Raw genomic sequence first — 21,808 nt, forward strand, 5'->3', positions numbered from 1 at the left:
CGACTGGTTGATGGCTAGCATTAAAATAGATATATTGAATGCGTTCAAGTCCCAACTAAATGTACTATTCCTTGTCTATGTGTTGCATACTTGCATACTCCACCATTTTCTGTCCTTCCATAAGTTGGTACATTTTGTGACAGACAGATTGAGGAATTATACCTGTGTATATAGGTCAACCATTTTCGTGTTCTTTATGGTGACAAGAATGATGTAGATTTTACTTCTTTTGTTCGTCAACTCACATCACAGGTTTTAGACATTCAGTACAGCAAAACTACAGAAGCTAAAAACTCGTTTGTATCAGTTGATTCTATCACAGTAACTTTTTCAGTTTTTTCGGGCTATATATGAAATGTTTAGTCTTCCACCTTCGCGCCATCCATGAGCGTGACAATTAGGGTGGGAAACAATAACATATAGTATGACTAAGGACCTTTCTTCTTGTGATTTGCAGCATATTGTTATAGTCATGAGATTGTTCTGAATAGCTTACAATGCTTTTCTTTACTGAACAGAAGAAAGTTGATTTGGCAGTGCAGTAATGATACTACTTGCACACATTTTCTTTTGTGCTAACTAGGGAAGAACTAACAACCAACAAGGGGTAGTCAGTTGAACACCCTTCGCCAAAAGTTATACACATGTTCGTTGGGTACTACATTTTCCAAAATTGGCAGAGAATTATAGAGGTTGTAAATAATAATAATAATAGTGAGCTAACAACCGACAAGGGTAGTCAGTTGAACACCCTTCGCCAAAAGTTATACACATGTTCGTTGGGTACTACATTTTCCAAAATTGGCAGAGAATTATAGAGGTTGTAAATAATAATAATAATAGTGAGCCAAAGAGCTATCAAAAACAATCTCTCTGCCTCCGTAAGATAGGAATAAAATTATGTACATGCCACCTTAGAGGTGAGATTAGATGGGGTATGTTATTCTTGTTGTATATAAATAATAATAGTAGCAGTGGATTAATAGTAATAATAAGGTTTCTTATTACTGTCATATGAACCTTTGATAAGGTTAAAATACATCTAAAAAAGCAATCGGTTTAAAATCAACATACTAATAAAATTAAAAACATTTTACTTTTCACATCTTTTAGAAGAAAAAAAACAAAATAAAGAGAGAAGGTTGAATTATGTTAGGTGGGTCGGACTATAACCTTATTGTTTAATCAATTTTGATCCAATTCATTTCAACTCAAGTAAAACTAGTAGGATCACAACATGTTTATTGGTTTTACCTGTTCAAATTTAACCTAACCCGCTCATTTGTCACTTCGATCAGATTGTGACTAATTTTATTTTCTTGAATAGTGCATCCAAAGTGAAAGGATGAGATTACAGAAATTATAGGACATAACATTTACAACAAAAACTTCTCCTATTTTTTCAATTCACAGGCTCTTCTGAGCCTTAAGACATGTCAAAAGATGTGGAGAACTCAGGTTGATCACCAATATTGCTACCTGAAACAGGTTCCACATACCACTCGTTGGCTGGTCGAGTGATGAAACTTGCTTCTGCAAATTCACAACAATGACACACATAGATATCTCAGAGAGAGCAGAATTACACAGTGATATACAATTCGGTAGTGAACATTCATAAACAATCCAAAGCAAGAATCTTTCTTTGCTTCCTCAGTATCGCGTAATCAGGGTATGGTCATAGCAAGAACAGTGAAACCTTATGGAGAGTGGCTGCTAATTATGCGATGGAAAATGTCAAAGGGCACATTTATATGTCCAAAAGCAGCTTAACTTCACTGAAATTGAGCTTTCCTTAACAACAACATACTATTGTAATCCCACTGGGGAGGGTGAGATATACAAACCTTACCCCTACCTTTGTGGGGTAGAGAGGTTGTTTTCGAAAGATCCTCAACTTAAAAGGGAAGTTATTCATATAAGGGTTACAAGAATACACCCTTTCACATCTTTAACCAGTATATCAATAGGACACATTTCCAAGATGAGAGTATCTTTCAATAGACTAATGCTAACTTCACGTTGAAGTCCTCCGATCTCATTTCTAATGCCTACAAAATGCTTACCTTTTTCATTTTCTAAAACGACTTTGACACAAATAGCGGCTTTAGTTTTGCATCTTATGAAGACATCGTAAATAATAAATTGATACTGAAGCAGCGTTGACAAGAGTTACTACTTTGTTATTTGTTGTTTTCTCCCAATCTCGGACTTGATCGAATCTTCTTCTGAGTTTCATTTTTTTTTCCTTTTTGTTTGAGGCGAGGGGAGTATCAGGCATTATATCCCAAAATTTGTGAGAGCAGCAAATTGAAACAATTTGAATGTCATGTATGTATTCCTATTTGAGAGATCAGGAGGGCTTGGGATCTGAAATCACATCCACTCAGAAACTCTAAATGCCACCCTAGTTCATCCTCTTTTTTTTTTTTTTTTTTGATGATAAGGGAAACCCGCAGCCGCTACTTTTTGGGTGCGCACAGGGTAAAACCCCCGCTCCTATGCAATAGCTCGCAAACCACATAGGAGAGGTAACCCGCACTAGGCAAGCCCGGTGCGACGAGCTCAACCCAGAAGGCAAACCCCTTGCTTTCGCTGGGTGAATAACTGAGGAAATCCCAAGGGCATACTGGAACATGGTTTGAACTCAGTGGATAACGGACTGCCCCTCTACCCTTCTCCTATCCTACTTAAGAGTTAAATCTAAATGAGTTAGATTACTATAATGTAAACTAACTAGATGCAGAATGTATAATAAATGTTGTTGCATGTTTTGTTATTTACCTGACAAGAAGACATCCTTGTATTCTTCATCATCATAGACAAATTGTGGTGGATCTGGAGAGCCAACCCCTACTATTGTGCTTCCACTGCATTTCATTTTCGGAATTAGTAACAGTTTAAACTAAAAACAAAGTGCAGGAATAAGACGTAGTTTAACTTTCTATCCTGTCAGAGACAGCAAAGGAGATAAAATTTCTCGTCAGCAATGAGCTCCAGCTTGCAAGAGCACATGAGAAAGCTACCACATACCGGTGTTATTAGAAACAAAAAACTCTAAAGTCTGTTGGGCCATTAAGCGCAAAGTGCAAATAAAGAGTGGGCTTTAATGAAAAAAATGTGCATAGGGAGAAACAAATACAAATATATATATTTAGTCCAAGACTAATATTTCTAAGCATGAATGACAAATATATGAACAAGGAAATTGAAAAAAAAATTATGATAAAAGGGTTTGAACCAAGGCAATCTGGAAAAGAGAAAAAGCAAGAATATAAACCAGACTAAGGCAAAAGCATACCTTCCAGACATGAAGACTGCATCATATTGTCCTCGGCCAGCAGCAATTACTCGTTGTTTTAACCTTTTAAGAGATGGAAGAACTTCAAAGGCAGGAGGTTCTGCAAGAAATATTATCAATGCCAAATGAGTGTAATCCTGAGCAAAAAAATCTTCAAAGTGCAAGATCCATTCTGCTGATTTCCAAATGGATGCATATTTAAGTACTAAATTCGACCAATAATGATTCACAAGTCACATATGCAGACTCAATAACTTCGGATGAAAAATAACCACTATTTTCCAAAAAGGTAAGCATGAAAGGAACAGGTAAAATCAAAAGCAATCTACTTCATGTGTAGCAGTCTGGTTTTTTGAATCTATTCTACCTTGCCAGCTGAAACAATTACTTGCTGCGGCATAAGAGGACAAGGAAACCTAAATACTAATCATCTAATTACTTCTCGTGCACAACATACAGAACTGAAACCGGTAACTGACAAGCAGACTCCTAGAAAAGGATATGAAATATGTTTCACAACGGTGTTTAAAAGTAATATATCATTATAAGGAGTAAAGCTTTTAGATTCATGTTGCGTGATTGCAATCAATTGAATGAAGTTATCATTTTCACACAATATATAAGGAGAGAAACTCAAGTAGATATAGAAAGATTAGTCCTTTACTCAGTGAAACCAAGGGAATGAAGAAAGTGCGCTTAAAAAGTTGCATTTCTATGTTATTGATCGGCACCAAGACTATGCAGTTGGAAGGAAATTCACATTAGCATCGCCACCCTACAGGCCCGAACTAGACTAAGCAACTACAAGAATGGTCCATTTTAAGAAAGTTTTCCTATTCTTTGAGCAATGTCACTTGGAGAGTTACTTTAATGCACATGAATTTAGAAATACACACACATACAAAAAGAGAAGATATATATGTGTTTGTTTCTTTGAACAAACTTTAAGGTGTCTAATCTTCAACTCATACCTAAATCATTGACACACACATCTTGAGATATTCCACTAGTTGAGATTTTCTCCAGTAAGCTCAAGGGATCAACCTTACTAGACAGATCCAACTGAAAACGCTGTCAAACCAAATTTCTCTTAAGACTTCGATAACCAAAATCTTATATTTTCATCCGAAACGTGTTCATTAATTTCACTTTGTATCACCTTGTAAACTTCAGCAGTGGAGCATGCCTGTTGAGGCTTTATGAGAACCATTGGAATGTCAAATGGTATGGGTGATGGGATATCTTGAACAACCTGAACAAACAAATGCATAGTTCCATAATTTGAATTTATAAGAGACAAGATCAGATGTAATAACTTCTAGCAATTTACAAGCCATTTCTCATGCATTGACCACTGTGGGTGGAAAGTGGTGGTTCAAGGAAAAAAATAATCCAAAGCAGTCTCGAACAAGAAGTAATGCAAGTACAAGAAAAAACGGATAATAACAAAACAACAAATAGTAACATAACAAAAACTACAACAAAACAATACAATAGTCGAGGTACAAGGAACAACAGATAACGAGGTACAAGAAACAAGTTGCTAGTCACTTTTCATAAAACTTCTTTGTCAATGATAATGAATTTTAAATCTTGCTAGCCATACAGGCTAGTAAGAGGCAGATGACCTCAACCCTTTAATCTGCCTCACCACAGTTGAACCACCGCTTTCCCCCTCTTTCTGAGGTATGGTTACAGCTTTCCACTCGACTGATCAGAGACTGATTAGCAACACTAGAGACCCAAAGAGATGCAAGGATAACCACAAAATCTCATACACAACTGGAAGGAATATGACATTTGGAAGCAAAATGCTAGGTAAAAGCATACCTCACCCCTACCCGTACAGTAGGCTGCTCCATGAGAGAAGAAGAAAGGAATATCAGAACCAATCTCACCAGACCACTCTTGGAGCTCCTTTTCAGTTGCAACACAACCACTGAATTGATTTGCTGCCCAGAGAGTTGTTGCAGCATTACTGCTCCCACCACCAAGACCAGCTCCAGTAGGCACTTTCTTATCAAGATGAATCTGGCCAGAGAAATAGGTGATAAAGTTGAACCAGTTGCAATGTACCCAAATGCTATTCCAAACTGATAAATTCACTACCAATTTAAAGATTTTACCCAAAAGTAATTGTCTGTTCCAGTTTTTTTCCTATAAAGATTGAGGGCCTTTATAATCTGCAAAGAGAGTGGCAAAATCAGCAACATACCAATCAGATCATTAAAAATTTGATGAGTATGAGATAAGCATATAGCTTCTTCCTTTACCAGATTGCTCTCATCGAGTGGAACTCCAGCAACATTAGTAGATAAACGATCCTTTGACTTCGATGGTGACAGCGAGAACTTTATTTTATCTCCTAGACTAATTACCTGAACGAACAAAAGGGCTCATCATTTCATCACCTATAATACACTTAATCATTCATTCTTCCAGAACTTCATTAGCAAAAATACCACAGTAACAGGAACTTTCAGAACTTGCAATATACTCCTTTTGTTTCAATTTGTTTGTCTTACTTTCCTTTTTAGTTCGTTTGAAAAAGAATGTCTCTTTCCTCTTTTGTCAACTCTTTAATTATAACTTACCATATTACATGTTTAAGACCACAAGATTCAAAGACATTTTGGTACATTCAACATATCTTTACTTTAAGACCACAAGATTCAAAAATCATCTTTACTTTCTTAAAACCCGTGTTAAGTAAAAAAACGACAAACAAATTGAGACAGAGGGAATAGTAATATAGTATAATTCCAATGGGATTCTTTCAAGCATTACCATGTTCTGATTTCTCACCAGGCAAAAAAACTGAAGCACAAAAAGGGAAGTCGAACACTTACGTGAAAGAGAGATGCCAAATCATGATATCCGTCGTCCCTCTTGCTTGTTATTCTCAAGAAAACATTTATCTGCAGCACAAAAGGACAGCAGATTTGCCAAAAGAAAAGAAAGAATTAAAGGTAAAATCGACAAAGGAGTTTTGATAAGAATTTAATTTGATTAACTTACCTTGCAAGGAGAAAAAAGAGTGAGTCTTGAAAGCCCAGCTTCCCTATCCACTTCATCAGCTAATTTATTAAACTTCTCTTCAGGGTTATATGTTATCTAAGCACCCCACAACAAAATTCAGTCAAAGCTCAAAACTTTTTACACAATTACAGCTCAAAAGAACAATAAAACAAGAAAACCAAATTCAAACCAGCAGAGAATAAAATTCACAACAAAAGCCAAACTATGACCAAAAAAATAGTTATAAGTTATCCAAGAACCCCCACAACAGAATTCAGTGAAAGCTCAAAACTTTTTACACAATTACAGCTCAAATGAACAATAAAACAAGAAAATCAAATCCAAACCAGCAGACAATAAAATTCACAAAAAAAAGCCAAACTATGATTAAAAAAAATAAAGTTATATGTTATCCAAGAACCCCCACAACAGAATTCAGTCAAAGCTCAAAACTGTTTACACAATTACAGCTCAAGTGAACAATAAAACAAGAAAATAAAATTCAAACCAGCAGAGAATAACATTCACAAAAATAGCCAAACTATGCCAAAAATAGAGTTATATGTTATCTAAGCACCCCCACAACAAAATTCAATCAAAGCTCACAACTTTTTACACAATTAAAGCTCAAAAGAACAATAAAACAAGAAAATCAAATTCAAGCCAGCAGAGAATAAAATTCACAAAAAAAAGCCAAACTATGACAAAAAAATAGAGTTACTATATGTTATCTAAGAACCCCCATAACAAAGTTCAGTCAAAGCTCAAAACTTTTTACTCAATTACAGCTCAAAAGAACAATAAAACAAGAAAATCAAATTCAAACCAGCAGAGAATAAAAATTCACAAAAAAAACAAACTATGCCCAAAAAAATAGGGTTACCTCTACTTGTTTTTTGCTAGTTCTTGAATCAGAAGCCTTCACAATAACAAAACTGCTTCTTCTAAACTGAAAATTCTTGTTAAAATAGGATGACCCATGTGGCCTATTTGACCATGATTGAGAAAAACAGCTCTTTTTAAAAGAATCAATTTGGAGTTTGACACTACAAAGAATATTACAGGAAGCCATAGCTACTGTGTTTCCAAGTGAAATAAAAAGCAAAATTTGAACAAAATTATTCAACTCTTCAACCCCATTTTCAAGAACTGTGTTTCTTGCCAATACAATTCAAAAAGATTCAATCTTTACTCTCTTTTTTTTGTGAGTTTTCACTTTTCAGGTAGGTAAAGATATACAACACAGGACAAAAAAGGGGAAAGAAGGATTTCAGAAACGTGTTTAACAGAATTTTTTCTTCTTCTTTGTAGTTCTTGTCTTTATTCAATGCTCTTTTGTATCAAATTGATGGAATTTTATTTTTTTTAAAGAAAATGAAATTGGAATGTAAAAGTAGGCGTTTGGCCATGCGATATATGGTATTGTTTGATGGAATCAGCGTTTGAACATGTGATTTTATGTTGATTCCATATCATGAGATGTGATTTCATATTCTCCAAAAACCATGATATGGAATTCTATATCATGATTTGAGATATTTTAATATAAAATTTGATGCACGAGTTTATATTTTGTTCAAACAACTCCAAATTTATATCTACTAACCATTTATTTCATATGTAAATAAAATTTATAATCACATCATTACTTTTTAAAATTTATTATTCTCACCGACATAAAATTTATTATTCTCACCAACATATAGTCACTTTAACTCACATCAATCGATTGTTGAGTAATAAATTTGTTCTGTTCATTTACTCCAACACTTAATTTATTACTTCTACCGTTTTGTATTTATTACAACTATAGTTATATCTATTTGAACATGGAGTGAAATGTCTTCTCTTCATTTACGCTAATAAATTGATATGAAAATTAGGTTGGTTAAGCTTAAATGCATAATTATTTATATTCAACCATAAAGACTAGTACACTACAATTTATGTTCAATTTTTTTTTATTAAATTAAAGTTAGATGAAACAATTACTTAAGTGGAGAACAAATAGTTTTGTAATATTTATTATGCGATTTTATAATTTTTTGTTTATTTGATAAGATTGAATAAACAATTAGGGTTATTTTAATAGTTTTACAACTTATGAAATTTTTATGTTTATGAGAAAATATACAACACAAAAATTTCATATCGCATGTCCAAGTAAAACTTCAATTTCATTTCATGATTTCATATCGCATGGTCAAACGGGCCCTTAGTCAATTCAACAAGGAGATGATGATACGCTAATTAAGTAATTTCTTGATTATGGTTATTCAATTATACCTAGAAAAAATATAAGGTAAACAATAGAAAATGTTTCAATTATCTTTTATCATATACTTTTATATTTACTATTTTTCCTTTTGAAATTTTTTATACAAAAGTATTTCTTATGTCTAATCAAACTAGCTGCGAGAATTAGTTTTAAAACTTTTTTTTAGTATGATATCTTTTACACATAAGAGATTTTATATTTTTAACGTAAAAATTTTGGAAGTACCATTTTCTTCTATTTAATTTGAAGTGTCCCAAGGGATCTTTCTATCAAAAAGAAATTAACAAATACAAATATTACTGAGAAAACTCTTAACACAATGAAAGAAGAGAGGTAATTCTAACTAGAAGCAAATTTATTATCAACAACCATTGTATCATTAACATTTTGAGAACATCATTTACAGAAGTCCCTTAAACCATTTCAAGATGTTTCCCACCTATACACCTTTGAAGAACAACTTCCATCCCATATTACAACATACTGTAAACAACATTTCCACTCCATCTAGGATAACTCAAAGATCTAGCACTCAACACAACCCTTGAAAGTAGGCAAAATCCAAGATGCTGGAAAGAAAATTTCTATAATTAAAAGCGCCACGCAGGGTAATTTGCTTCATTGTTCTCTTCATAGGGTGTTGTTGAGCTACTTCCTCCTCCCCTCTCAGTGAAGTTGCTAGTGTTTTGGTTGGACGAGCGAAAAGGCCACAAGAATGAAAAAGGATTCCTCCTCCCTTGGTTCTGACTGCTATTCTCCCTGCTACTACTGTTGCTGCCACTGCTAACGTTTCCAGTTCTGGAACTCCAATTGGGTGGGGCACTCGCAGAAGCTCGTGAAGGCAGCTCAAGACGGCAAACAGGGCACGAGTTGTGCCTAACCAACCATGGTACGATACAATCGGAATGGTAAAGATGCTTACATGGCATTTGCCTTGCTTCAGAACCCAATTCAAAGTTATCTTGACAAACTGAGCACTGAGAATCAACGTTGAGGTGCCTTTGAGTGATTCTGAGAGTAGGCAAAGCATCTATTGCAGAACGAGGTGCCGGCGGAGGCCCCTGCCGGTCATTCATACTGAGCTGCTCAATTAACTGTTGCAGACCAGGCCCCATCAAATCATCAAAATTAGGTCGCCGATGCCCCATTCCCGGGCTTCCATTGGAGAAAAAGTACTCAAATGCATCGTTTTCGGTCATACTAACAGGAGTTTGGCCATGAAATATCAACCATGGACCAGAACCAAAACCCCTGCCACTTCCAGGAACAACACCGGATCTTGTCCTAATGTCAAAGTTTGGGTTTCTTCCTGCCATTCTCTGCCTCATGAATGCAGCAAGGGCATCCATTATACCAAATCTTGGGTCCGGGAAAGGATCCATCAATCCAAAATGAGGATCAGCCTCAATATTAGATCTAGTACCTACCATGTCATCGAGCTCTTCAACGAAACCTCCACCACAATTTGGGCAAAGACAAGTAGTTCCTCGAGGCCGAATTGGCTGCCTGCATCTGTGGCACCAGTGTGTATAGCTCCCACTCGACATCCCTTATAAGTACTTCCTTGAACAAATCCTGAACCTTTTAGACCAAGCTGCAGACCATCCTGCACCCACAAAACTAACTGTTCAACTATAATAGAGATTACTACCACATTCATTATATGAAATAAGACAATGTTTTCAGATAAAGTATCAGGTAGTGCTCAAAAGTGGCGTCATGCATCAATCATATTCACCAAAACACATGTCATCTTAAACCTTCCAAATCTTAAATTTCCCTTCCCCACTTTTAGCCATTTTTAGAAGATCTCTCTTTTTTGTTTTCTTCAGGGGCTGGAAAACCCACCCCTCCCTCTCCCAATGAAAAAAAAAAACTCCCCCACCCTAGGAATTTCTCGGGAGAATTGATGACTACATAAAGTCAAGTACACCCGAGATTTAATAAGAAAATTGTAAGTCATGGATTCTTCACATTTACCAATGGTTATTCAAATTCTCGACCTTTCGGTTGGAAGTGGAGAGGTCTACTACTCTCATCAAGGAAGTGGTTTTTTCTTCTTTTCCAAAATCCTTCTCTATGACTTATCAAAGAGGGAAAACCTAAGTTGCTCGGACTCGGGCGAGGGTGTCCAATATGGGTATGGATCTAGAAGTCGGATCCTCAATGATCTAAATTTTAAGATTCGGGTATAAGGATCCATGTATGGATACAGGTGGGGAGATTTGGCTAAATATAATTCAAATATCTAAAAATAGAGTTATAAAACCTAAATTATGAGATATTGTGTGGAAAAATTGAGGAAAAATATTGATCACAAGGAGAATCCTGAAAGGAGATAAAAGGAAAGGGAGTGACAATAAAAATTTATATATGCAGTGTATTTCATTTTCTTCAATTCCACCTTAGTTTTAATTATAGAAATCATTGAATCCGTCCAGAATCTCTCCCTCAAATTTGGTCAAAGTAGCCAAAACTAGTTGACTAGATTGGGTACAGATCCCACACCCACATCGTGTCGACACGGGTGCAGCATCGAAAGTGAAGAGTTCGAGCACTTAGGGGAAAACCACCAATTGGAGCATAATTCTTCCAAAGCTATACAACAACAACATACCTAGAGTAATACCACAAGTGGGGTTTGGGCTTAGGGAAGGGTAGAGTGTATGCAAACCTTACCCCTACCTCGACGAGATAGAGAGGTTTCTTCCAAAGCTATAGTGAAATCCAAATACACTCCATCCCAAATTTACTAAGAACAACTCCCAAAACCACTTCATTAACATTATACTTTCTTTTTCATCCAAATAAACTTCATCCCATAATTACTTTGAACTTTAAAGAATTCTCAAAACCTCATTTATTGATTTCACTAACATTTCAAGGTCGGTGCAACAGTAGAGTTGCTCCTTTTGGATAAATTCAAGGAGAAGGCAGCATACTGTATATGCCTTTTACTTCTCCTACCCCACACTAGAAGAGGATCACCCTTCTTCATACACGGGGTAAAAAAACCCTTCTTTTTTAACAAATGGTGTCCGAGCCCACCTGTACCTACCTCGACTATCCCATTAAATACCAACTACCTCCTACCAACACAAGTACCAAGTAACTTCACAAGAATAAGACCATCAAAATATATAGTAATTGACCAAATAATCAACCCAAAAAACATCCCTCTTATGATCTCCAATCCACAAGATCATACAAATTACTCATCAAGATTGCTCCTTTACACTTCATCAAAGAACATAGTATGCATAGAACACAAAATCTTGAAAAAAAAACAGAACCCCATATAGAAACACATACAGATACATACAAAGATATAAATAAAAATGTCAACTTGATGACAAATTTGAAATAAAACCCATGAATTATGTAAACTAAAACTATAAACTTTGAAAAAAAAATGAAAAATTGGGATTTGGGTCTTACCAAGAAGATGATGGTTTGTAGACAGTGTGGAGTGAGAGAGAAAATGAATGAACCCTAAGAGAAAGAAAGGAGACAAAAAGGGGATGGGATTATATGTGCTGTTCTACAGTGACATGTACTAAGATGCGCCTGTGGTGCACTTTTATAATTTTATTTTATTTTTGATTTCCTATCTGGTGTTTCGAGCCCACATTAGAGCTCATACTAAATTTGGATCACGCATACGAGGGCCCATTTAGGAGTGACACTCTCAATAGAATTTTCTCCTTATCTAAGACTCAAACCGAAACATCTTATTAAGAGTGAAGTAATTTCACCACTGCACCATAACTCAGCCATGTGTGGTGCACTTTTATATTACTATATGTTGTCTCACCAACTACATGACAAAAATCAAAATGGTGATTGGAAAGGTTAACAAAAGTTCATTCATTTTCATTAGAGAATATTATTACATTTTGGTCCCATAAGTTTGTCTTTATCCCATTTTGAAATGAAAAGAGTTCAAATTACATGCCAATCATGGGTGTTCATGATATGGTATAGTTTTGAAAATTTTCGATTTGGTTATTTAGATATTTAGTTTTTAAAATATCATGTCATTATTATATGAAGTGCAATATGTTTCGATTTCAATTTGTGTAGTAAAATAAGTCGATAACTTTAATGTGTTCGATGTTGACTAATATATAATCTGGGGAATTATAAATTTGGCAATGGTGAAAAACTCTTTGTACGCTTGAAATGACTGAAAATTTTCTAGTGTTAAGTCGAACAATAACACATGTATATGAATATATGTAATAAAATATTTAGTTTCTATTTACTAATAAAGGCACGAAACTTTTAGATTGGAAATTTCAAGTTTTTAGGCATTTTGTTAATTTATATTTAGATTAAGTAAATTATAATTATTATCTCTATAAAAATACATAAAGATCGTGTATATAATAAGTATTTCGATATTGTTTTTCTGTAAATATCGAATACTATTATTTTTAAAAATGCATACAAAATATATACACCCAAAACACAATGGCTATAGGTAAGGTTAACAAGAAATCATTTTAATTAGACAAAATTACACCTTAGTACCATAAGTTAATTATTATTCCAATTTGAAATGGAAAGACTTTGTATAAAGGTGTTTTTAATGAATTTTTAGCTTGCATCTAAATCATAAAATCTTCAATGACACTCAACTCGAGTTATTGACCTTTTCTTTCAACATATTTTTTTTTATTTTAATTTAAAATCAATATTTGATTATAAGAATTTTAAAATATAGAAGTTTGCTCCAAAACTATTTTCCAATTTTATCTTCAATTTCAAATAAAATGCGTCATTTTCAGGTTCACTAATAGTATAACCAAATACAAACTCTATCTTCAACGTCAAACTTGACAACTTATTGTAGCTGAATAAGTTGTTAATTTTCTAAACAATAAAGAATGGAGATAAAAACATTGCTTCAAGTATTTGGTCAAGTTGACTAATTAAAGCCATCTATAACATTTCATGGTTGACTAATTACAACAGCAGCATACTCAATGTATTTACATAAGTGAAATCTTGAAAGGGTAGAGTGTTCATAAACGTTACCTTTACCTTTGAAAGGTAGAGAGGTTGTTTCTGATAGACCCTCGATTGGTGGACTAATTCTATATGTTTAAGTGGAGTGAATTGATAATTAATCAAATTACTAAACTGAATGCCATCTCAATCAAACAAAAACAGAATGGTCCATCAATAATAATGAAAATGAGATGCCATGTTTCATGTTTTCCATCAGTATAACTCCATCTTCCATTCTAGCCACACCATTTTGTGTATGTCAAACTCAAGATGCCACAATAAAAGGACTGTCATATTGAACATTTCTACAACCAGAAACTAATCCAAGTCCCATTGTTAAATAACATATCGAAAAGCTATTACATCGTCGAAATAAAAATAAGAAAATGAATGCCCTTTGAGGGGTGGGGATGTTTACGCTATGCCTCGAAAAATCCAGGGGATTGGAAATTCTTACTAAAATACAACAATTGGTAGGAAATATCTGTCATATGACAAAGGCTTGTCCTTACTCCTTAGTATGACCAACTGCATAAATGAAGACTAAAGTCATTTAACTGAGATATACAAAGACAATAACGATAATCTTAAAGATGTTAACATTTTTCGTATGTAGTGCATGTAGGGTAAAGGTAAGTCTAAGAAGCCAGAAGATGACATAAAAAGCTACATGTGCAGCACAATGTGATGTACTATTTCTCATGTTCAATTCTAAGAAAGGTTTCACAGCCCCTCGACCCTACCAAACATGATTGCTGCAACCTGCTGGATTATGCCTTCAACATCATTGTAAAATAGTGAATTCTATCCCTACTTCAGGACAAGGTTGTGACCTGGCGACAGCACCAAATCAAAATAAAGCCAACTTATCCTATACTTCCAAGGATAGAGCTCAGATTGCCCATAGTTGTCGACTTGACTCTGACCAATCTTGAAAGGTTAAACTTTGTAGAACTATAACATAAAAGGAACTGTCAGGAAGAAGTAAATGCCTATCCAGCACCAGTATCACTATGCAGTACTAGCATTGCACCTCATGAATGCTGAGATGTAAACTCCCTAATATGAAGTAAGTTATGCATCATACAAAAGCTACAGCCTATGGCACTTATAGACTTGACTTCCAATATTAGGTACCATTGCTAGTTTTTATAGAATTGATGTATTTAAGCTCGTCAACTTCATTGGGTAAATATTCTTTACATGCTTATAAATGTAAAAGTAAATTCAACCAACATCAACCATCTTTTGTGACAGATGCTACAGTCAGATGATGTAAAGAAAACTTATAATTACGGAATCTAGGTGTACTCACTTGCTAATCAACAGCCATTGCTTCAGGACCCCCACTACCATCCTCCACCCCACTCTTATTATGATCATCAACTGCATTCCTCAACTCTTCCACCAAGCTCCTCTGTTCTTCCTCTATTGTGTTCTGCAACTCATCAACCTAAGGAAAAAGTTTGAACATCAGCAAAGATATCCATAATCACTAATCGAAGTGTTCTCAAGATACAGATAATATAGTACACGCTTACAAGAATGTATTTATCTACCTATCTACGATCTACCTATGCCATCTGCTTATTACACGTCAGTTGCTTTTCATGGGTGGTAAGTTAGATTGACACTTCACTTATAGTAATTGGAAGTTGCACAAGGTGACAACTGACAATAAACCAGTGAATAATTGAATGTATATAAATCAGTGAAAGCTCAAAATGTGAATTAGCATAATATGACCATCATACTGTGGAAGATAAAGAAACGGGAAAAGAAGGGCCAAAACTAATTATAGCATAGCCCTTCACAGTGATGGAGCAGCTCAAGCATTTGAGATGTTTAAAGCCCCCTAAAGATACAAGTAAATGATCAATACGGGGTGCATTAACATAACGGCCTCTAACCTTTACTAGTTACATCGCCCTTCTAATCATTAGACACTGAGCTTGTTGATCTTAAGAATGAAGGTTCACAACAAAAACTGAAGGCATAGATGGGAAAATAAGATTCTTGCGAATGGCCCAATGAGGCCTTGACCTAGTGCTATGGTTCAGACTTTGATACTTGAGAGTGTGAGGCCTTGCCCCACAGAAATTTATGGGCCACAAACTCTCAAATGTCTCTTAAGACATAAAATTCAATCTCTCCACCACCATATATACGTGTGTGATATATATATATATATATATATATAAATAATTCCCCAAGATGGGGATAACTCATTTTTGAATTTACTGAACTTCTTAGCTCTGCGATTATCAGGCTCACAAGGGAAACATACTTCACGTTAACAGGAAACTTATTCCACCAAATGCGACAGTACAACAACTAATTTCAATGCCGAACTAGTTGGGTCGGTATATGAATCCTCACTCTCCACTTCGCTCCATTTAGACACCTCTCATTCTTAGATACAATAGATTAGCTTCTCTAAAACTAGAAGTTCTCTACATTTTATATTGATTATACAAGTGCCATAACAAGATCAAAAAGACTCCTAGCAAATATTAGACTAATATGAGCACACCAACAAGACTAAACCTTGATCTCAACTAGTTGGTATAGACAATAAGTATCCTCCTCTTCTATTGTATTTTATTTTCCGCTAATTCTACATGTTCTTTAAGATTATAAATCTTCTGATATAACTTTCTCCATGTGATTTTAAGTCTATTTCGTTCTCTTTTTTTTTTTTGATAACCAAGAAATCTGCATGTGACCCGCCCTTTGTGGACCAATCACAGCCTTCTAAAATCGTGGATAATGGGCCCACCCCTCTACCCTTCTCCACTTAAATATTGGGCTTCGCTTTGCATGGTGTGGGGCTTGAACCTGTGACCTAAGCCACAAATCCTCCACCTTTTGCCACTCGAGCTAGGCCTATTTGGTTCTCTTTTAACACCTATCATTGTTCAAGACCTACAAATCGGTGCATTTGGATATCTCTATAGAACACGACCATATCATCTCCAGCGACCTTCTACTTTTGTCCTCTATGTATGCTACTTGCACCTTCTTTTGAGTGTAATCCTCAAAGTTGAGATTCAACGAACCAATTCATCCTTGTTTGGATCGGGTTACAAGTCATTGATAGAAGCAAACATTTCTCTAAAACACATGGGTTCACCCGTGAAACAACAACCCTTTGCTTCAAATAGATGGATGGCTTTTAACAACACTAGTTACAGGAAACTATTTTACACCTCAATAAGTAAACTTAAAAATCATTCTCTCATCAATTTATAGTATGCAAGACCATAATGTTGGCAAGTTTCTATAAGAGGCAAAGCAGAATAAGATGCATCTCTTTATTAGTCTTGCTTAACTGTCAAAAAACTAGACATATAAGACAAGAATCAGCAAGGAGGCTCTAAGTTATTTCTTCTTATGTTATAGTTCTTTTGAAGCATTGAAACCCTTAATCAACACTCAAATCATGTACATTGAAATGTTAAGGAAATAACAATTAAAAGAGGAAATTCAGCGCAAAGTTACTTCAGAATTGTTAACAACAGAAGTTCCCTTGTCAGACCTATATATCACTTAACATCTTTGAGATGAACTAATACTGATGACTTAAATAGATAGAGAAATGCAATTGTCAATAAAAAAAAAGAAACGAAGTTCGATTGCCTTGTAGGTCAGAAAACTAGAATTATAAGGCAATCATGATGAGAACAAATGGATAAACCTCAGATAATTTCAAAAATGATGCTTAATAAAAAACCACTACTACTAGAAGTGAACAAAGAAAACTTTGAGAAACTGGCATTTTCACCTTCTGATGATGATTACTTCTTTCATATGAATTCCCCAGAGTTTCACTATCGCTTTTATTAAAATCAGAGAGTTGACATTGATACAAAAAAAAAAACAGTCAAAGCTAAGAGGGGAAGTCAGGTAAAGAGAGTGTCTTTACCCGATTTTAGATGTTTAAAGTACATAAAGGAAGTATGCAAAATGTGAAAAGCTTATTGAACGAGAATTATCCTGTATTTCTCTAAATAAGTTGTGGACATGTCGCTCATTAGTGCATTATGTCAGTTCTCTTTAGTTCCTAGAGTCTTTCTAGCTATCATAATTCAGTAGAAGCAATTAAGAATTTCCAACTAGAATTCCCTGCAGAAATCAGGAGACGGACTTTATAGAGGGATACGTACCACGTGCAATAGAAGCGCAAACTGCTTTTTACGAAGCTCCAACATTCTTGAACTAGCAGTATTCTCTGCCCCCAACATTGCTATCTCTTTCTCAAGCTCTGTAATAACCTTCTGAGTTTCAGATCTTGGAGGCTGCATAGCAACCAACTTCCTGATGGACTCACACTCTTCTTTGTGCTTCCTCTCTATCTTGCTTTCTTCAAGTTGCCTCTTGAGATCTTCTATATCGGCCTGAGCTTGTAAAATTTGCTGATTTATCTCATCTTTTAGGTCATTGAAGTTCTCTTTCTCTCTTAGATTTGCATCTATGACTGCTTTACTCTTTAGGAGCGGAATCTCAAATGTATTTAGCTCTTGCAAGAAAGCTTTGGCAAGTCTTTCACAATCACCATAGTTATCAGCTTCCTTCTCTACCTCCAAAGCAAAAGCAGTAAACTTTTTCTGAAGTTTCTTCAACGGGGGTTCACCTCTAGTGGTTGTTGTGCGAGTGAGAAGTCTATGCTTAATAATTGAATCATCTTCAAGCGGGCCAAAAGCATAATTTGCAGGCACTGTCTCCCCCTTCCCAGCAACTCTTCTACCTTTTGCCAACATTTATTTTCCTATCCTGAAAGAAAAGCCTATCAGCATCCGATGGTATACAAATAATCGTGGATAAACTTGACAGCTCTGAAGAGGTAAATAACACAAATAGGTAGACAGCAAGATCGGTGCAGAAATTTTCCCTAAACATTATTTGATCAGCTATGCCTTGATTCCAAACTATTTTTAGGAGGTTATATGAATCCTTTATATAAAATGTTCAGAGATTTCATCTCATTATGACTACTTTTACATTGCCCTCAACTTGCTCCAACCCTCTTCCTTCGTTTAGGCTAGGACCCAAACATCGGTAGAGTTCCTCACTAAATTTTGCCAGACCCAAATGCAATCTATCATCATTGATGAATTAGATATACCAGAAAAGCAAAAAAAAAAAAAAAAAAGGTGAGATTTGTCTTTTTTTGATAGCAGACTTGAAGAGTACAATCTCTTTTTCTTTTCAGTAGGTAACTTGAGGAGTAGGATCTCCCACACGGTTAATTCCCCGAAAGCATCAATACAAATTAAAAGATAAAAGAACTAGAAAAGGACAAATAGACAACAGAGAGAAAAAAAATTGTCAGAACAAAGGAGGCCTGATAGATTATACCAAGGCAACAAACAGTTTGGAAGAATGAGATAAAGCAGACAATTTTGGGAAAAAATGATAGTAACTATTAGTGTGTTTGCTACGATGAAAAGTGTTCTCCTTTAAAACATCTTCCTTAATGAAACCATTTTCAAGTGCTCGGTTGGCTTGAAATCTGGAAAATATGTTCTCCCAGGACACAATTTTCCAAAACAAAAGAGTAAACAACTTACATTGGTTAGTGGTAGAAGTCAATTTCCTTTTTATCAACATCTCAACCCTTACTTGATTTCATTTGATTTAAAGGACAATTAGACATTGTTGTCAATCTTCAAAACTCAAAAATACCACCAAAACTCACCTACTTCTATATCCAACCAAATACTAGAAAATGACTGTTATATATAAAGTTCTCAAATGGCAAAACCTTTTTCATGGAAAATCTATACCAAAATGCATCCTAGAAAGGAAAAATCGGAGAAATTCATAACTCATACAGGACAACAACATATACCCACTATAGTCCCTCAAGTGGGATCTTGGGGTGTGGAGTGTGTGCAAACCTTACATCTACCTTTGTAGAGTAGAGGGAACTACAAAATCACAAGAATAATATGGAACAAAATGAAAAGCCATTTACAATCGGAGCCCTTGCTGCTGCCTTTGGCAACAAATTACAATAGCAAACAACAAAAATCAAGAGGAAATAAGAGAGCTCAAAAAGTTCATTCATAAATGGCAGCATTAGATGCCTTTTTTCTGCTTGCAAACAACAAATCAATCAATCAATCAATCAACTATTTCTCGTACCCCAAACTAGTTGGGATCAGCTACATGAATCCTCCATATTCATGTTGCTTCATTTCAATCCCTAGCTAGTTAATTCCTCCCTATGTAAAAAGTGGGTACACGAGCTGCCTTCGGCTAGCAAATTACAGTTGCAAACAACAAAAATTAAGAGGAAATAGAGAGCTCAATCAATCAAAATTAGGAACATGAAATGCCTTTTTTTTGTTTGCTTGCAAACAATAAATCAACTGTATCACGGAATCCCAAACTAGTTGGAATCAGCTATGTGAATCCTCCATAACCATTCTGCTCCATTTGAATCCCTAGCTAGTTAATTGTTGGGTAATGCCTACATCCTGCCTATGAAAAGGCCCACGAGGGGACTAAGGTGGCCCGGGTGAGAGTCATGATCGAACATGACTTGCTTTGATGGACTTAGTTAAGAAATAAAGTTGTGCCTTTGCTATCAACTATAACTTTTGGCATGGGTAAGCGCTTGAGCTGCCTTTGGTTAGCAAGTTACAGTTTCAAATTACAAAAATCAATACAAAAAAAAGGAGTTAAATCAATCAAAATTGGGAGCATGAGATGCCTTTGTTTTTCCGCTTACAAACAACAAATCAGACAATCAATCAACTGTATCTCAGAATCCCAAACTAGTTAATATCAGCTACATGAATTCTCCATAACTATTTTTCTCCATTTCAATCCCAAACTACTTAATGCCCCTCTTTATAACCACTCCGTTCAATTGCAAATTACACTGTGTGTGAGAGAGAGGGAGAGAGAGAGGGATACATACTTGTAGTTCGAAGTGTGAAATAGAAAAATCCGGCGCCGGCGAAATCTCCGATCTTCACCGGTAAGAAGTCTTCTCGCTGTTCTGACGATAAAAGAGCGAAGCTTTTAGGGGTTTTGCTTTCTTATGTTTTTGTTTCTAAAAAACAAAATCATACCAAGTATTTTTCGACATTTTAAGGGCAAATTTGTCCATGAAATTTGAAAAAGAAAAAATATTTTTTTGTTTTTAATTAAAAAATAAAATTTTAAAAATTTTGAGTTGTGTTTAGTTGTTAACACGAGTGATATGGAGTGAAAATAATTTTGACAACATTTAAATTTCAAAATTTAGTTTCAGAATTTTCTGAAATTTCATGATCAAACAGGATTTTCTGAATTTAATTCAAAAAGAAAAAAACCAAACAATCCGTAAAAATGATACTATTAATTGCTTGATAGAATTTCTCTCTTATCAAAATTTAAAACTATTTTTTTCACTAATATTAACATAAAAGTTTTTTTTCTTTTTGAGAAAAAAATCATAATTTTATAAGATCGTGAAAGGGAAAAAAGAAAGACACTACAAAGATTTCATTTTCTAAAGGGAAAAGGGGGTTAAAAATACTTCTAAATTATGAGAAATAAAATAAAAGGCAAAGCGTCAAATTTACCTCTAAATATAGGGTGTGTTCCATAAATATATTTAAGAAAAATTTGGAAACTAGTATTAGGCTATATAATTTTATTACTCGGTAAATATATTTGACAAACATCCCAAGTTCTCAAGTTCTAAAAAAAATAGAATTTGAGAAAATTCTAGTTTTTGAGAATTTTTTAATTTAAAATTACCCTAAACTTTTTTGTTTTATAAAAGCACTCATCATTTATAGTTTTGGACTAAATTGCATTCCTAGTTTGTTGTACAAAATTTATATAGTTATATACATATTTTATACAATTTTTATTTGAGCTTGCTCTCTGAAATTACAAAGAGGAATAGTAGTTCTTACTTCTTCGTATGCAAAGCAATGATATTTTCCTATTGTTTTCTTCCTCTTTTTCAAGTTTATATTAATTACATTCGTTTCCATGGCTTTTCATAGAACATTTTCATTATGAAATGATAATACAAATATATGAGTAATTTTTAGAACTTATGGGTATAAAAAAAATTTAAAAAAAAGTCAAATATTTCTCTCAAAACTCATGATCAAACGCATGGTGAAACGTCACTCAAAAATAACTTGCCAAAAATATTTATAAATTTATGACCAAACACTAATTATATGAAA

The 21,808-nt window shown here is 34.6% G+C and overlaps 3 protein-coding genes across 4 annotated transcripts; all 3 read right to left on the bottom strand.

Moving 5' to 3' along the window:
* Positions 1-1,237: 1,237 nt before the first annotated feature.
* Positions 1,238-7,600, bottom strand: LOC125812576 (4-diphosphocytidyl-2-C-methyl-D-erythritol kinase, chloroplastic/chromoplastic). The gene is made up of 11 exons (XM_049492066.1): positions 7,203-7,600; positions 6,320-6,415; positions 6,151-6,219; positions 5,575-5,679; positions 5,428-5,484; positions 5,132-5,332; positions 4,461-4,553; positions 4,273-4,372; positions 3,302-3,401; positions 2,785-2,870; positions 1,238-1,533 (listed from the first exon to the last, which is right to left on the bottom strand). The coding sequence occupies exons 1-11, from the start codon at positions 7,389-7,391 to the stop codon at positions 1,427-1,429; spliced, it is 1,203 nt and encodes a 400-aa protein (XP_049348023.1). The 5' UTR covers positions 7,392-7,600; the 3' UTR covers positions 1,238-1,426.
* Positions 7,601-8,976: 1,376 nt separating this feature from the next.
* LOC125812581 (probable E3 ubiquitin-protein ligase RHC1A) lies at positions 8,977-12,120 on the bottom strand. Its single transcript, XM_049492074.1, has 2 exons — positions 12,036-12,120; positions 8,977-10,203 (listed from the first exon to the last, which is right to left on the bottom strand). The coding sequence occupies exon 2, from the start codon at positions 10,142-10,144 to the stop codon at positions 9,188-9,190; it is 957 nt and encodes a 318-aa protein (XP_049348031.1). The 5' UTR covers positions 10,145-10,203; positions 12,036-12,120; the 3' UTR covers positions 8,977-9,187.
* Positions 12,121-13,725: 1,605 nt separating this feature from the next.
* Positions 13,726-20,648, bottom strand: LOC125812586 (THO complex subunit 7A-like). 2 transcript variants are annotated; one of them, XM_049492079.1, is made up of 4 exons: positions 20,539-20,648; positions 17,777-18,383; positions 14,926-15,063; positions 13,726-14,138 (listed from the first exon to the last, which is right to left on the bottom strand). In XM_049492079.1, exons 2-3 carry the CDS (start codon positions 18,368-18,370, stop codon positions 14,929-14,931), a joined length of 729 nt encoding a protein of 242 aa, XP_049348036.1. In that variant the 5' UTR covers positions 18,371-18,383; positions 20,539-20,648; the 3' UTR covers positions 13,726-14,138; positions 14,926-14,928. The 2 variants fall into 2 exon arrangements, with proteins under 2 accessions (XP_049348036.1, XP_049348035.1); XM_049492078.1 differs by lacking the exon at positions 20,539-20,648 and having other exon boundaries at positions 17,777-18,440.
* Between the last annotated feature and the right edge of the window lie 1,160 nt (positions 20,649-21,808).

This window comes from Solanum verrucosum, unplaced genomic scaffold (genome assembly GCF_900185275.1).
Source record: "Solanum verrucosum unplaced genomic scaffold, falcon-dt-bn FXZP01000120.1, whole genome shotgun sequence".
NCBI classification, from domain to species: domain Eukaryota; kingdom Viridiplantae; phylum Streptophyta; class Magnoliopsida; order Solanales; family Solanaceae; genus Solanum; species Solanum verrucosum.

Bases quoted from the DNA above. Each gene is read 5' to 3' on its own strand.
- LOC125812576 (XM_049492066.1), bottom strand. From the start codon at position 7,391: ATGGCTTCCTGTAATATTCTTTGTAGTGTCAAACTCCAAATTGATTCT. The intron at 5,680-6,150 runs GTAAGTGTTCGA...TTGTTCGTTCAG, and splicing joins ATTTGGCATCTCTCTTTCAC to GTAATTAGTCTAGGAGATAA. The intron at 1,534-2,784 runs GTAAATAACAAA...GTGAATTTGCAG, and splicing joins CAAGGATGTCTTCTTGTCAG to AAGCAAGTTTCATCACTCGA.
- LOC125812581 (XM_049492074.1), bottom strand. From the start codon at position 10,144: ATGTCGAGTGGGAGCTATACACACTGGTGCCACAGATGCAGGCAGCCA.
- LOC125812586 (XM_049492079.1), bottom strand. From the start codon at position 18,370: ATGTTGGCAAAAGGTAGAAGAGTTGCTGGGAAGGGGGAGACAGTGCCT. The intron at 15,064-17,776 runs GTACGTATCCCT...CTTTTTCCTTAG, and splicing joins TTGCGCTTCTATTGCACGTG to GTTGATGAGTTGCAGAACAC.